The 16,158-nt window shown below is 47.6% G+C and overlaps 4 protein-coding genes across 4 annotated transcripts; 3 read left to right on the top strand and 1 right to left on the bottom strand.

Annotated features, from left to right (window-relative positions):
* Positions 1–4,731: 4,731 nt before the first annotated feature.
* On the top strand, positions 4,732–6,270 carry J4E84_008899 (uncharacterized protein; the record flags this gene model as incomplete). Its single annotated transcript, XM_049391466.1, has 3 exons — positions 4,732–5,185; positions 5,239–5,269; positions 5,442–6,270. 3 exons carry the CDS (start codon positions 4,732–4,734, stop codon positions 6,268–6,270), a joined length of 1,314 nt encoding a protein of 437 aa, XP_049240870.1.
* Positions 6,271–7,562: 1,292 nt separating this feature from the next.
* J4E84_008898 (uncharacterized protein) lies at positions 7,563–9,386 on the top strand (the record flags this gene model as incomplete). Its single annotated transcript, XM_049391465.1, has 1 exon — positions 7,563–9,386. One exon carries the CDS (start codon positions 7,563–7,565, stop codon positions 9,384–9,386), a length of 1,824 nt encoding a protein of 607 aa, XP_049240869.1.
* A 109-nt stretch (positions 9,387–9,495) lies between these two features.
* Positions 9,496–11,545, bottom strand: J4E84_008897 (uncharacterized protein; the record flags this gene model as incomplete). Its single annotated transcript, XM_049391464.1, has 3 exons — positions 9,496–10,362; positions 10,536–11,347; positions 11,404–11,545. 3 exons carry the CDS (start codon positions 11,543–11,545, stop codon positions 9,496–9,498), a joined length of 1,821 nt encoding a protein of 606 aa, XP_049240868.1.
* Positions 11,546–15,169: 3,624 nt separating this feature from the next.
* On the top strand, positions 15,170–15,958 carry J4E84_008896 (uncharacterized protein; the record flags this gene model as incomplete). The annotated part of the gene is made up of 1 exon (XM_049391463.1): positions 15,170–15,958. One exon carries the CDS (start codon positions 15,170–15,172, stop codon positions 15,956–15,958), a length of 789 nt encoding a protein of 262 aa, XP_049240867.1.
* Positions 15,959–16,158: the final 200 nt, after the last annotated feature.

The following is a 16,158-nucleotide window of genomic DNA, read 5'->3' as shown; positions in this document are numbered from 1 at the left end:
TTAGATTCTATATAGCCTTACTAATATTATCTATATACTATATTAATTCTATATTCTATATTATATACTTTATATAGAATAGATTAACTTACTATTCTTATTAAATGCCTTCTCTCTAGTATATCTAAGTAAATAGAGATAAGTAACTTAAGTAAACTCTATAACCTTACCTAAAGTCTAGATCTATAGTAGTAGAGTAGAGTAAGAAAGAAGCTTATTAGAAGAGATACTCTAACTATATAGAGTTTGTACTACTTTCTAAAATATAGAAATATTATCTAATATCTAATTTAGTTATAATAGTAGCTTATTATAGTTTAGTAGAATTATTAGCCTACTTAATTTCTCTAAAAAGATTAGATTATAAGCTATAAATATCTAATTATAGAAGAGTAAGCTAAGAAGAAAGATATATAAACTAAAGAGAAGCGTTTTATTATATATAATTTTAAAGAAAGAAAAGATATTTCTTAGAAAAAAGTTAGTAAGTGTATAAGTTTTAGTATAAAATAATTATATATAAGTCTTTAATACTAAGAAACTTCTTTATAAATTTAAAGATAAACTTTAGTAGTACTTAATAAAAGCTACTCTTAGAATTCTATAGTAGTGTAACTTATATATACTAGTAGTAGAGACTAAAAAGAGTCTAGAGCTAATTTACTATAAATCTATCTAGTTATAGATAGAGCTAGGCTTATATTCTATAGCGTTTATAGAGATATTTCTTTTTAGTTATTACTAGATTTATTTATAGCACTTACACTAGATTCTTAATATATATATAGACCTTATCTTAACTAATCTTCTTTAAATTATACTTTTTTACTAGCTTTCTTAGTATCTATTAATTACGTTAGATATAAATACTTATATAATACTAAATTTAGAAGAGTAGCTTTTTATACCTTATATATACTTTAGTTTATTTTTCTATTTAGTTTTATACTAGTTACTCTTTTATATACTAGATAGAAGACTTTCTAATATATCTCTAAAGAACTAGTAAACTTAGTCTTTTAACATTTTTTACTTTTCTTTCTCTTAAAGTAAATAAGTAGCTACTTAAAGAACGCATATAGAGTAGTAATAGATATAGTTATATAATTATAATTTTAATCTTAGTCTAGGTACGTTTAGTATCTATACTAGAGTAAGTTTATACTTTTTAGTGTAAGCTTTAAAAAGAATAAAAAATATACTAATTCTACTAATCTTCTATATAATTAAGTAAGTAAGTACTACTATTCTTATAGTTCTCTTTTATATACTCTTATTTATTAAAATTCTCTAGTTATTAAAAGTAGTATATAGGTAGATAATTCTTATTAGGTAAAAGCTATATCTTATTCTTATTACTATCTTAAATAATCTAATAGTAATTTAGCTACTAATTTTAGTAGTTTATAATACTATTTCTAAATACTAACTTACTATAAAACCTCTCTAATTATATAGGCTATAGCCTAAGTAGAAGCGTCTCTAGCTTTTCTACCTTAGCTAGTATAGGCGTTAAATAAGTCTAAGAGCTAATTTAGTTTTCTATTAGAAATACTATAGTACGTCTATAACTTAACTTACTCTTCTAAATACTATAAGTAAATACTAACCTAACCTAAGGTTATTCTACTAGTAGAGTATTAAAGGCTTCTTTCTTGCTATCTAGAGTAATATTAATAGAGACTTTATTTTTCTTTTCTTATTTCTCTTTTATAGCCTATATTATTATTTAAACTTTAATTCTTATTATATTATTCTATTCTCTCTTTATATCTTATCTTAGATATATAGCTTTAGTTATATACTCTATCTTTACTTACTCTATCTTTTCTATATCTCTATAAATACTATATAATACGTAATAATATTTACTAGTTAAGAGTTTCTTCTATAATAGTAATTATACTAGATCTAATATATAATAGTATAGAGCTAGACACTAATTAGATAGACGTTAACAAATTTACTAATATTAATAATAAGAGTAATCTTTCTCTTATACGCTTCTTTTAGTTCTATCTACTACTTAGGTATAGAGAAAAATTAAATACTATTATAATACTAAGAAGTAGCTTAAACTATTAATATATATTATATAATAAAATAAAAAGCCTTAGAATTATTTAAGAAGCTTTACCTTATAGTTTTATATAGAGTAAGTTCTCTATAAAGATTTTTATTTCTTTAAAAGGCTGTTATTGTAATATTACAGAGTTGTAAACTTTAAGTAAGTGTTTGATTTTTCTCTGCACCTAGGTGCCGCCCGTTGTGCCTTTCTTCCTGTCCCGCATTCTACACCTACAGACTCGTGTGGCGCTAGCTACCAACCTAAGAACAGGTTTAATGACGTAGAATCTAACCAATCAGCGCCCCGCACCAACGTGCCACAGTAATATATCCTGCCCAGCACGACACAGCAAGATTATTCGTTTTCCTCATCTCTAGAACACCACATATTTGTTGTACGGAATTTTTTAAGTCTTAAGCTTTTACGACGTATACCCAAGACCGATACTGTGGGCTAAGTCAAGCTCCTAAGATCAATACTGCCATCTACACGATGGTGCCCTCAATTCCCGCAATACTGCAAACCCCTTGGCCTGAAAGACCGTCGACGAGGATTGTACAGCGTGATGAAGAGTCTCTTCGGCATGAAGCGGGGGAGACGGAGAATCGACGTGCGTTGGAGGAGTATCGGAGCCAGAAGAGCGCGCTGCAGGAGGAGAAACTGTATGTTCTCTCTACCGGCGCTTCCTTATTCTCTACCTGATCTCGGGTGTCTATTATGTGTCTATGAAAGGGGTTCCTCCGATCTGATGTTGTGTACAGTGCCGTATGTCCTCGCCTCACGCTTCGACTCTCGGATGCCAGCACTCTGTCTCTCAGGGATGGAACCTTGGATTTCACGGCGACGCTATGCTACACAATGACTCCTGAATTTGTACCTAGCCAGCCAATCGTTCTACACCTGCTTGGTCCTAAAGCTGGAGGCCCACTATCCGAGAACGCAGTGTACTGGGGCCAGTACCAGATCTTTGCTTCGCCTGAGAACCTCCCTGAACATCGCCTTCCCTTTGAATGGCGCAATGTGAGTTTACGGCGGCCAAGAGATGCAAACGGGCGGTTCATCGATTCGAGCGATAGCCATTACGCAGCGGCGCAGACTTATGTTGTCAGCGAGGCTGAGGGATGGATTGAGCTGTTTCCCGGACAAGAAGTCAGCCGGCGCGTGACGTTACAGCTTGATCAGGCTGTTGCTTGGCAACGAGGGGTCAGCTCTGGGCGGGATTATTGGTTGCGTTGGGCGCCAAGTGGAACGGTTGGTAAACCGAAGACGTTGTGGAGCTGGAAGTATGGCGGGTTGAAGGTACGTCACCGAGTTATTGTTAGGGTTGGCCATCCAATGTCGGGCAGTTGCTGACTGTTTCCACCGCGCAGGATTGGGAAGGGATCATCCTCAACAAGAAGGAGGATTCAAAATGCTGGATACCGATTCCTATCCAGTCAGAGGAAAGCGGGCTGAAGTTCAAAGTCGTTGATGGGGCCGAGTAAGATGCAGCTGACAATCATGAAACGACTTGGTTCGCTGGAGCACCCAAAATAAACGCTCAGCAGCGAATCCTTAGGAGAATCATATTCGGCCCCATTTTTTGTATTTGGCCCCCTGATTTTCCTAGTCGACCCCTCTAGGCAGAAGTATGCGTGGAAGTTTTCGAGCCTCGACTTCAGGACTACGCATACGGATCGGCGCGATGCGCAGACTTGGCGGAGAATGATGGCGAAGAAGCGTATGACAACGCAGATAGCTGGATGCTCATCGCCCTTGGAACGTACTGGGCGGACAAGTGCGGCCGCGATATTCCTTTGAGTGAGGAATAGGAGGATTGGATGTGCGCTGGCTCTTTCTATTATCAATGGGCGAGGGGATCGTTGGCCATAGCCATCAATCCCTCGAGAAACCCTGAATATAGGTTGTTTTTGTAGAACAAGAAGAGATGTGATTGTTCTATAGAAGAGGGAGGAAGCCCTGTATAAATACTACTAGGGCGACGCTAGTGCTAGCGTGGGTGAATCACGTGATAGAATCCTAACCAACAGTTTTCGAAATATTGTGCGGTTTTTGAGCCAATCAAGGAAAATGGCGCTAGATCTAGTTTGTTAGCAAATCGTAGTACAAACAGTATCCTACTACATTTGGCATCGCCAGAACGCTCTAAAGAATGCAGCGTGTGCAGGCGTTATCTAAGAATCTCTTAGCGTATCGTTTTTTCTTTAAATATAGTGACGCTGTCTAGATGCAAATGCGTGCTTAGCTTTTAATATTTTATTGTAGAGATATAGGTAATTAACAAGTCTGTAAGAGAGATGTAGTTAGAACGAGGTGCAGCGGCAGGGTCCGCGGGAAGGGCTAGCGCGGTTTTAGTGCGGGGCAATCGCCGATATGTGCACGAAACCATGCGCTAATCTCTCTACACGCCTCGCTTCCTTATCCCTCACGCTGTAAACGCTACGCCTGTCTTCTTTGGGCGATGACTGTGCCTCTTCCTTTGTTCTGGTTATTGTTGTGCGACAATAGGCACCCATCGCGATGACGTGCGACGTCCGTGCGCGAAATCGCATGTTCACCGTGTCCCCAGCACTGAGGTTCGTTTGCGCTGCATCTTTTTACTTGGTCGTTCCAAATCGTGACGAAGATGCTCAGCGCACATCGTCTCGTTCACTCTCGTCGCCATGGAGTCTAAACCACCTCTACCTGTTTCAGCGGACTCGTATGTCTCGACTCATAGCACTGCACTTGAGAGAGCTAGTTCACAGGCTTTGGTCGGCGATGAGAACCCGCTCAACTGGTCGGCACTGCGCAAATGGCCCTTGTCCATTATCGTGATCCTGATGTCCGCAACGATGGGCTACTACTCCGGTGTGCATGCTGCCTCGATCCAGGCAGTCGCAGATTTCTACGGATGTTCGGTACTCGCGTCCACGTCTGCGGTGTCGTTCTTTCTCCTCGGATTTGCTATTGGTCCTCTCTTCTTCGCACCGTTGTCTGAAATGCTGGGAAGAAACCCGATTCTCAGAGTCGCGTTTGGACTCTTCGTCATATCCAATATCGGAGACGCGTTAGCGCCTAACATCGAGACACTGTTGTTCTTCCGCTTCTTGGGAGGCCTTTTGGGAGCGCCGACAGGTACGAGAACGAATAGAGAGAGATGGCACCCATACTGTGCTAATATCCTGCAGTTACCAACACGGCAGGCTCCCTCACTGACATGTGGGCTCCACATGAGCGAGCTGTCCCACTCGCTCTTTTTACCGCAGCAAGTTTCTTAGGTTTTGTCATCGGCCCCATCTGTGGCGGACCTATTACGCAGTACGCTTCGTGGCAATGGTGAGCAACTCCCTCTCCTACGAAACTTCTCAACAATGTCTAACAATACCGTAAGGGGCTATTGGACTTCCATGATCCTCGGCGGCATAACCTACATCTGCGCCCTCCTCTTCCTCCCAGAAACGTACGCCCCACAACTGGTCCGCGCGAAGCAAATCAAAGCTGGTGGCAACCTCTCCAATGTTGACTGGAAGAAACGCGCGCGCGATAACCTGGTTCGTCCATGGGTTATGCTCTTCACCGAGCCCATCGTGTGGGCCTTGTCAACGTACATGGCATTCCTATACGGAATCATGTGTCTCGTACTCGTCGCCTATCCCATCGTCTATAAGGAATACAGAGGCTGGTCAACTGCCAAGATGAGCGTTGGATACACAGGCCTGGCAATGGGAATGGCTCTTCCAACAATCCTATCACCTCTGCTAAATCGCGCCCATACACATTTTGTGCGCAAACTAGGTCCGCAGCCTGAAGCACGCTTCCCACTGCAGATAGCTTTCACATGGCTAACACCTATTGGGCTCTTCTGGTTCGCATGGACGGCAACAGCGTCTGTACCGGCTGTCGTGCCCATTCTGGCTGGGGTTCCGCTGGGTATCGGTCTTCTGACGGCTTTTCTGGATATTGCTGCGTATCTTACCGATTGCTATGGTATATACGGGGCAAGTGCCCTTGCTGCAAATGGACTTCTGTGCCGACTCTTTGGTGCAGCATTTCCGCTCTTCTCGAAACGGTTGTATGAGAGCTTGGGTGTACCGTGGGGAACTAGTCTGTTGGCTTTCGTCGCCACGGCTATGGCGCCTATCCCGTGGATCTTCTATCGCTATGGGCCGACGATCAGAAAGAAGAGCGCATACCATCAAGCCGCCATGGGTCGTACATAGAATGCGATATGCGTTTCTTTGTGTGTTACATAGATTGAACGATGCGAATAGTCTGAGAATTGACGGACGCGACGAACAGTGATCGGTGTTGGTACATATATCTAATGTGATCCGTGCTCAAACGCGTTAATAGCTTCCAACGCGCTGCGCCCAGGCAGCTCCCCTTGCCACGACAATTGCTTCCTCAACCCAATACGCGCCCTACGCCCATCACCAAAGACATCACTTTGCTTGTCTTGGGGAAGAGATACTTCCACCGTGAAGTATCAACGTGCGCAATGTGTGGGCCTCGCTCGAGCCAGCACCGCACGACTTCAACGCGCACCCAACCTGGCTGGACGAGCTGATGCGCCTAGGTCGAGCCTGTGACGTCCAACCTCGTACCAGCCATCCCCTACAAGCTCTCTAGCTACGCTCGTCAACAAACGCATTAGCACGCAACGGCACCAACAACAAAGACGACTTCTTCGTTTCGAGCGTTTCCCTGCCATTGCCAGTGGTATCGCACCTCTTTCGAGCCTGTATCCCCGAGACCGCCGATAATACCTAGGTGGATAGACTGTCGTCCACAGAACCTATATCGCTTGCGCATCAATTTTGGTGGAGCAATATGCACGAGGGCATTCGTCATACTCGAAGGCAGGGCAGAGACACGGTACATCAGGCGTGATCAGACTGTGGGCAATGGTGACAGCCCTGGGGCCATGTCTGCACACACAACAATTGAATATGGCGGTACTTTACGTATTCCAACCAACTGATGTGCGGATGCTATGGTGCTGTCTAGGATCTAGTCTGGCTTTTGCATCTTCTACCACGGCTGTACGTTGTGGTTAGTTTTGCACCTGCCGCTGTCACCCACACGTGGAAGCAGCGGCCCACGTGCTGCCGTGGACCCTGATTTTCACGCCGTTACCGTTAACCCCGCAAACTCCTCCTCTCACGACATCTAAGACACGTAGTTCAAGTTCTAGATGCATGCTATCAGTACGCATTCTTTTTTTACTGCCAATAGTGGCCTGATTCGACGGGTAAATTAATGTAGTTTGCACGTACTACTACTGAAGCAGCGGGTCTGGGGGCCTAGGCTCCTCTTGAACGAATGGCACAAGCGCCAGGCGCGCATGAGGCTCCTGATGTTCATTTACACCTACCTAACTCTGCTAGTATACTGTAGTGCTTATCTGCTGTTCGGTCAGGGCGCAATGCTTAACCATATTATGGAGTGGTCGTATAGCCATGCGCGGCTTCACGCTTCCCATCTCTCAACATCCACCGTCTTTGCTCTAACAATGCCAGGCAGAGATCACACCGCCGAGGCCGAGACCTTCGACTTCATTCTGGTAGGAGCAGGATCAGCAGCATGCTTGATCGCGTCACGTCTCTCGCAGCGGCTACCCGATCGCCGAATCCTCGTTCTGGAAGCCGGGGAACATGTTCGCGACGACGCCATAGTCCAAACGCCCGGTCTATCGGCAAAACTGATGTCATCTGAGTACGACTGGCAATACATTTCCGTGCCGGAGCCAGGTCTGAACAACAGGAGAGTGAAGCATCCGAGAGGGAAGTTGGTGGGGGGAACCAGTGCGATCAATAGTCATAGTGTGGTGTTCCCTAATCACGAATGGCAAGACCGTATCGCGAATGAGCTCTTATCAGATCCGGGGAAAGAAGAGTGGAGTGCAAAGAGCATGGGAGATTGCTACAGCCGATGGCAGGCAGAACACCCCGAACCCAAACTTGACGATGGTATAAAGACATCATACCCGCGTACCATGGACTATCTCCAATCTCGCTGGACGGAAGCCTTTGAGGAGCTAGGTCATCCGACGGGCACTACAGGATTTGCCGAGAGCAATGCTGGCGCAGTCACTGTCACCAATGCGATCGACTCATCAAAAGGCGAGCGAAGCCACGCAGGCCAAGCATTCCTAGAGCCCGCCTTGAAACGGGGCAATGTGACAATAAGAACCGGCATAAAGGTCGACAAGATTGCTTTTGACGAGGCGTTGACCGCCGAAGGGAAGCTTAATGCCACGGGCGTTCACTTCACACACGAAGGCGAGGAGTATCTGATCGATGGTCGAGAGATTATCCTCTGCGCAGGCGTATTCGAGTCTCCCGCGCTATTGGAACGATCAGGTATTGGATCCAAAGACGTCCTCGCGGCCGCGAATGTCCCACTCTTATACGAGCTGCCAGGCGTCGGCGAGAACTTGCAGGATCATCTGAACTGCGGTCTGTCCATCGAAGCTGGAGACGACACTCCAACTCGTGACGACGGACTACGAGACCCTATGGTGCAAAGGGCGGCATTAGAAGAGTACGGGAAAAGTCGCACGGGTCGACTGGCTGAAGGAGGAGCGTACAGTTTCGCTTTCACGCCACTGCAGTTACTAGAAACTCACTCAGAGACGGAGGAACTGGTTGCAATGGTCAAGCATTCGGTGGAAGCAGAGAGCAACCCCAGCCTCAAAGCCCAGTACTCCGTCATCCAAAAGGCCGTCGAGAGCCCTAGCGAAGCAACAGCCACGACCTTCATGCTGCGTTCACAGCGTCACAGAGACCTCGAATCGATGCCTCCAAACACGCCATCTGTGGTCGATGGCAACTACATCACCATTGTTGCCATGTTGGCGCATCCATTCTCGCGCGGAAACTGTCATATCTCCTCCGATCCTTCGCTCAAGCCAGAGATCAAGTTTAACTACCTATCGCATCCTCTTGACGTGGAGATCTTCGCTCGCCACCTCCGTCTCATTGAGAGGCTCTTCCAAAAGCCTGTCTTTACTGCTATGGCAAAACCAAATGGAAGACGATTGCCTCGAAGCTTTCCCCACCCAGTGACGTCGCTTGAAGATGCGAAAGGGATCCTTCCTATCAATTCGGCAACGAACTACCATCCTTCTAGCACTTGCTCGATGATGAGAGAGGACCTAGGGGGCGTTGTTGACGAACGACTGAGAGTATACGGAACGAAGAATGTGAGGGTTTGCGACGCTAGTGTTTTGCCGATTATACCACGAGGGAACATCTTGACCGCTGTCTATGCTTTCGCGGAGAAGGCGGTTGAGATTATCTGTGCGGAAGCGAAATCGGGCTTTATCAAACCCTAAAGACGATCGATCCTGAGTCGAACATCGGGTCTCTTGACGAGTGTAGTTTGAAAGCTCATTGTAAGACATGAGTAAATGCATTTTCGGTCACGTATCAGCTATTCTTATCCTAGGCCCTCTTCTTGATGATATCCGCCGCCTTCTCCGCAATCGCGTACATAGTGGCCTGTAGATGCGTCGCAGGAATCATCGGAATGATACTTGCGTCCACAACACTCAATCCCTTGACTCCATACACCAGCAATTCATCACTTACACAACCACCAAGCTCTTCAGGCATCATACTGCACCCACCACTGGGATGCGCGAATGTGGGTTGTAGTGAGCCCGAGGCAACACCGCCCTGGATGATCTCCTCATCGGTTTGGTACTGAGGGCCAGGAGCTGTCTCCACAGGGTTATATTGCGCAAGTTCCTTGGACGCCCAGTGTGCGCGGTTGTATCGTGTAAGGGCTACCATAACATCCGCATCAACAGGGTTCTGGAACGTGTTCCATTGGACAATCGGATAGGCGGCAGGATGTGTATTGTTGAGTGTGATAGTGCCTCGTGAGAAGGGCTTGTTGTTCGCGATACCAGAGAAACCCCATGGCTGGATGACAAGTTCGCCTACAGCGGCGTCAGTGCCGGAGAACTGCTTCGCAAGGATGTCGCGCTGCTTCTTGAAACCGGCGAGAAGCTTCTTGTCCTTTGCGTAGCGTCCCGGGAGGAAGTTGGAAGCTACTTGAGATCGTATCTTGGCAACAGTCTTCTTGAACGAGGAATCGAAGTGTTGTAGTGCAATGAAGACGAGACCGTTGGCTTTGCCAACAGAGTATGGGCCGGTGCGCGACTTCAAGTACTGATCGTAAGCTGTTTGGTTGAAGGATGAATCTGTGCCGAGGGCGTTCATGTTCTCTGGATTCAGGTTTTGAAGGTCAAAGTTCATGTAGTTGGCGATGTGGTCTTGGAAATTTGAACCCACGGCTGGGAGATCCTAGGAAATGTCAGCACAGGTCTCAGGATCATCACCACCATCCTTACACCTCATACAAGGAGAATTCTGAACAGGTCTGCAGCCTACATCAACATGGAAACCTGCAAAGTAGGTGTCCTAACGTCGATGTAGGCTCCAGCCCTGTTCAAATTTTTCGAGGTTGACGTGCTTACCTTCTTAACGGTGACACCGGCAGCTTTCAGAACGTCCTTTGGGCCAATGCCAGAGTACATGAGCAAGTGTGGTGTAAACACGCCACCAGCAGCAAGAATGACTTCTTTTGCGGCAGTGGCTTCGACTTGCTTGTTGGTGTCTTTTGGAGTATACTTGACGCCCGTGGCGGTTAAGGCGCCTACTCTGTTCTTTGAGAACATAATCTCATCGACATGAGCGTTTGTTAAAAGTTTCAGGTTCTTCCTCGACACAATGGGATCGTAGTACGCAGTGCGCGATGTACTACGCATATCAGTCGCCTTGTTGATTGAGTTCGGTGACCAGTAGTGACCGACAGGCTCTGCAAAGCCCTCCTGTGGGTGCGGAATGTCGACATCATCCCAGGAGTGATAGATAGTCTTCATATCGGGGAATTGGTAGTCCGGTATCGACACCTTCAGCGGGCCATTTCCGTAAGCCTTGGCATCATAGGTGATACCAAAAGCCTTGGTTGTCTTCTTCGAAGGCGCATCGAAGTCGTTGCTCTTCATGAAGTATGGTTTCAGCCCCTTCCAATCCCATCCTTTGTTTCCGAGCTGGCCCCACGCGTCATAGTCTGCATCAGCACCTCTGTCAAACTGCATTCCGTTCACATAGGACCCGCCGCCGACGACGTTGCCGACTGTTACTAGGAAAGTTTGGTTGCCAAGATTGGGAACGGGTGCGCTGTAGATGTCGTACATAGCAGCAAGGTTGAGGCCGCCCGAGTTGCCGGGAATGCTGGATAGGGTGCCATTGTCGAGAGCGCCGTTTTCGATAACCAGGACCGCCTCTGTAAACAATTGTCAGCTCATTGCTCGAAGCACCTCTTCACCTTTCGGTACTCACTCTTGGGATCTTCGCTTAGTCTGTTCGCAACGACCAAGCCCGTGGTGCCTCCTCCAACAATGACATAGTCGTATGTGGTTTGGGCTGATGCCACTGCTAACACCGCAGCGCCAAAGAACGAAGGAGCGATGAATGAAAGCATGTCTGACTACGTATGAGGTAAACGAGAATTACCACAAAGATAAATTTGCTTGCTGACCCGTACGGATCACGGCTGGCTGCGAAGCTGAAGGATTGACGGCGTGCGGAAGAAACCATGAAGCCTTCCTGGGAACGATTTATAGGCCCTCATCGCAACGCTGCCAAGAGATCGTCATGCGTGGTACGGTCTGTACATGTAGACCCCTGGCTTCCATCGATATTCGGACGCATGTGCATCTGCCGGTCTTACTGTGGGTTCTCATGGATGGCTAAGGACCTGCGCCTTCGAGCGATGGATCGTGGCAAAAGGCCGGGTCAACACATGGCGGCCCCAGGGGTGTCAAACATCGGAGGGAATACGCCGGAAAAAAAACTTGACATGTAATCGAAAAGGCGGCGCATTGCTAGTCATGAAGATCAATGCCATGAGAACGGGACGTAGTGCCAACCCCGTGGAAATAACCTTGGAAAGGGTACGCGGGGTGCCTGTCAGGCCCGTTCCCACGCGCGACCGGCAACGGAAGCTACGAAACGGTCCGCCTCGTGGAGTCGCGATGTTGCGACTATGTGCTCAATCAATAGTAAGAGCTATATGTATCGTATTCTCTTCCACAAGAGCCTTCCTTCGCAGCTGCATCGCCAGAATGCTGCGTGTTCTCCACGTGCCAGTCAGGGACACGGGGAGTTCTCTGCACGCTCAATCGGGTATAGCGCATCTGACATCCCACCCCTGCGGAGCCAAATGCCGTCCCAGAACTCCAACCGAGCCGCCTCGCCAGGAGCGGGACGCAGACCCGCGTCGATACCCTATGGCACTGCCTGCCTGACATACTCACGTCCATAAGTTCCTGTACCATTGAGAGAAATGCATGTCGCTTTCAGGTGTTCATGTCACACTCAGAACGCAATTAGTTCATACAAAGTGTGCGCAACCCAAAAGCGATATCTTGCTAAACCTCATAGTGTTTACGCCAATGTTCTGGAGCCCAAAATCTTGCGGCCCTCAAGATTCAGATAAGATACACTACCCGGTCATTTGCCTCAGCGGTTAGCCACTTGGACAGCTCGACCCGTGCCACGCCGATCCGCTCAGACAAACCCCGCACATCTGTCTTAATGATTAAGCAGTTCACATAGAGTGGGTCTGGAGTAATCATGAGCTCGAATTCTTGCGTAAGACCCACCAGCTCAATCTTGCCTGCCTCGTCGTCATTGTGAACTAAGTGTGGCCGAATGTCGGAATGTTCCAAGTCATCGCGACATAATAATGCTCCTTCCAGTTCTGAAAACTCCGCGACAGAAGCCTCCATTATGAGGAGCTTATCCAGATCATTCGCCGACAGCTGCAGTGTCTCAAAGTCCGCTGCCTCCCTCTTTAGATCATTGTTTGGTGACAGAATGCTGATCTTGCACAAGTCCTTAATTTCCACATGCTTTCTGCTGGAAAAGAACTCTTGGGAACTTTTATCTTGAGCGTGCGGTCGCCGCCAGCCTAGCCAGGACCAGCTAGGATAGCCGGGTCGTCGTTCCAGTCCTTTAGTCTCAAAGTCAAGACCGTCCAGTATACGGTCTGTAGGTGTGGCCCAGAAGAATTGGGTGCCTTTCTGTTCGAGCCACGCTATAACGCCCGTACACGCTTTGAGAGTATCGGAATCGTACGTAAGCTCAAGTCTGCAGAAGCATTCCACAAAGCACAGGAAGTCAAACTCATCCCTGCTCGCTGGCAAAGACATCCGAGTCAAAGTTATTGCTTGTTTGAGAATCCGCCCACTATAGTCGCAGTCGATGCTCTCGTCAATCCACCCATCTTTACATTGAAAGACCACTCGATTTTCCAAGAAGAACAGACATCGCCTTGAGAATATTTGTTCCTGGAACGTCCAGCCACGCTGAGTCCAGCGTGCGTTCTTCAGCTCAGCTCCCAGTGGTGGCAAAGCTTCCATGAGAGCTATGTTTCCGATGGACACGCGGTGTTGCGACATAGGGCGTGCTATCGACACCCCGCTAAGGCCTGTCCACGATGAATCGGCACAAGCTGCTACGATAGTCATGATAGCTATATCATAAATCTCCGTCATCTTGCCCAGATGTTGTGGAAGATCTGGCGCGTCTTGGATCAAGCAGAGAGCGTCGACCCAGAGGTATCGGATGCCGCATGCGATACAAACTTTCATGGCGTCTCTGATCGTTGTTGGTACCTCATTCCACCGCATCCTCAATGCATTGCGCTTTGACATGGCTTCCACGTCCGTTTGGTGCAACTTCAGTTGTGTAAGGTGGGGTGGGCCCCAAACATAGCTTAGGGCAGCGTATTCCGTTGGCAACTGCTTCGAATTTAAGCACATTGACTTCACATCGATCAGTCGAAGCGTGTCCAAAGTTTTTGTTGTGAAGCGGCTCTTCATGTCGGGAGGGACTTGATGCTGATCCTCCAGACTCTGTCTCACCCATGATGATAACCCTTTCAAGTTACAATACGGCGTCAATCGCTTTGGCAACACAGTGATCCATTGGCAACCAGCAGCCGCTTCTTCATAATCAGGCCGAGGGTCAAGAAAGGTGTATGATCCTTGGGTGGCTTGTCGATCGATAACCCTTAGAAACACAGCCCCGTGACTATCGCTCAGTTCATCCTTGTTGAACTGCACAACCAGGTCTTTTCCTGATTCCGAGGTGTCGTCTTCTTTTATCTGACCTCGAACAATGAGTAGAGACACGAAGAAACTACACATCGGGCAAGTCTTCGCAAGTCTGAGTGTTTCCAGGGAGCGGACGTCCCAGAGCCGTGGTCTTGAAGAGTCTTTGATGACTCCATACGCGTCGGCATAATAACGGTTGCCAAACACGGCTGAAAGATCCCATTGTACGCAAAACTCGCATAGTTTTGCTAGATTCGCTATTTTGCCTCTGAACTCGGAGGCTAGACGTAGAGGCGTGTCCAGCAACATGGCAAAAGGGCGCATCTTCAGGAGTCTTCGATAAAAGGGATATGGTCCGAGATACCTAGGTGGCAGTGGGGTAATGAAATGCTGTGAAATTTACGAGACCTTATTCTTGGGGGGAAACAAGAAGGCTGCGCTTACTCTGAAGTAAGAAGAGGAGGCTGTGTGGCCGGCGGAGTCGAACCGCCTCAGGCAAGGAACCCAGCCTCATCATGACCAGTTGACCGACCACGCAACAAGAGTCCAGCCACCATCAACGACTCTTCATTAATAGACAAAACATGCGCATTCCAACCTCGCAAAGCCGGACGAATGGGAATCGTACATCTATCAAGATTCTTCCCCGTTTTCCTCGGGATCGGATTTCCTCCGCGAAACAACACCGATGACGTTCCCGTTGATTTCCCCGGGGCCGATTGGTGGAAATGCATCAACACGAGCATTGCAAGCTACCCCAGACCATCTACTCTACCCCAGCGACCATCGGCCCCGAAAAGGAAATTATGGGGTAAAATTCCGATTGACTGTCATCTAGAAGGTGAGCACCGTAGGGATGGAGGAGATTAATTCATGGCTATATAAGTAATAAGCATCCTTCATCTAAACCGGCGGGCAGACTGTCAGCTCGAGATTCGATATCCCATCCAAATCATCCCACAGCAACCCAGCCGAACAGCATCAACATGCATCTCCCAACAACCCTCTCCTACCTCACCCTCCTCGCCACCGCATCCGCCCTTCCCTCTTCCAAGCCCAAACCCAAACCCAGCGCCCAAAAACCACCCTACTTCCTCCTCGCCGGCGACTCAACAACGGCCGTACAATCCGCGGGCGGCGGCGGCTGGGGCACCGGCTTCCTAACCACAACGCTCCAAAACGGTGCTTCAGGCACAAACTACGGCCACAACGGCGCAACAACCGTGTCTTTCCGGCAAGGCGGCGACTGGGCAACCGTGCTATCCTCCGCAAAAAGCGTCTCAAGCAGATATACGCCATACGTTACCATCCAATTCGGGCACAACGACCAGAAGCCCGATAAGAACATCAGCGCCGCAGATCTCACAAACAATCTGATTGCGTATGTGAAAGAAGTACGGGATGTAGGCGCAACACCCATCCTCGTTACATCCCTAAGCAGACGTAACTACGATGCCGACGGGAAGATTAAACTCAATCTCGCGGATGTAGTGGCTGCGACGAAAGAAGCGGCGAGTAAGAGCGGCGCTGACATTATCGATTTGAATGCGGCGAGTACGGCGTATTTGAATGCGATTGGGGCGGAGAAGGCGCATACGTATAATCTCAAGGCGGATGATAACACGCATTTGAATGCGGAGGGGAGTGTTGTGTTTGGGAATTTGGTGGCGATGTTGTTGGACGATGCGGTGAAGAGCGTGGGGAAGTATGTTAAGCCGGTGCCGAGTGTGCAGGTGGCGTTGCAGGAGGGTGTTTATGTTTTCCCTGCTGTTTGAGAGGGTTAGAGGGGGCTGTTTCTGCTATCTTGTATACAGTGTTGGGAAAGAATTTAAAACTCTTGTTTTTCGAATGAGTAGTGTCGCTGCTATCTTGTGTGATTCTAGCTGAGCATGAGCGGAAACTGACCGATTGGACTGGGAGTGCGAAAGGAGTAGGAACTGAGAGGGAGTATAGAGATGGCCTCCCTTACTGCACT

This window comes from Alternaria hordeiaustralica (assembly GCF_023758085.1).
Source record: "Alternaria hordeiaustralica strain BMP 2776 chromosome Unknown scaffold_24, whole genome shotgun sequence".
Lineage (NCBI taxonomy): Eukaryota > Fungi > Ascomycota > Dothideomycetes > Pleosporales > Pleosporaceae > Alternaria > Alternaria hordeiaustralica.
The sequence above is the reverse complement of the archived record's forward strand: the minus strand, read 5'-3'. Positions and strand labels throughout refer to the sequence as shown.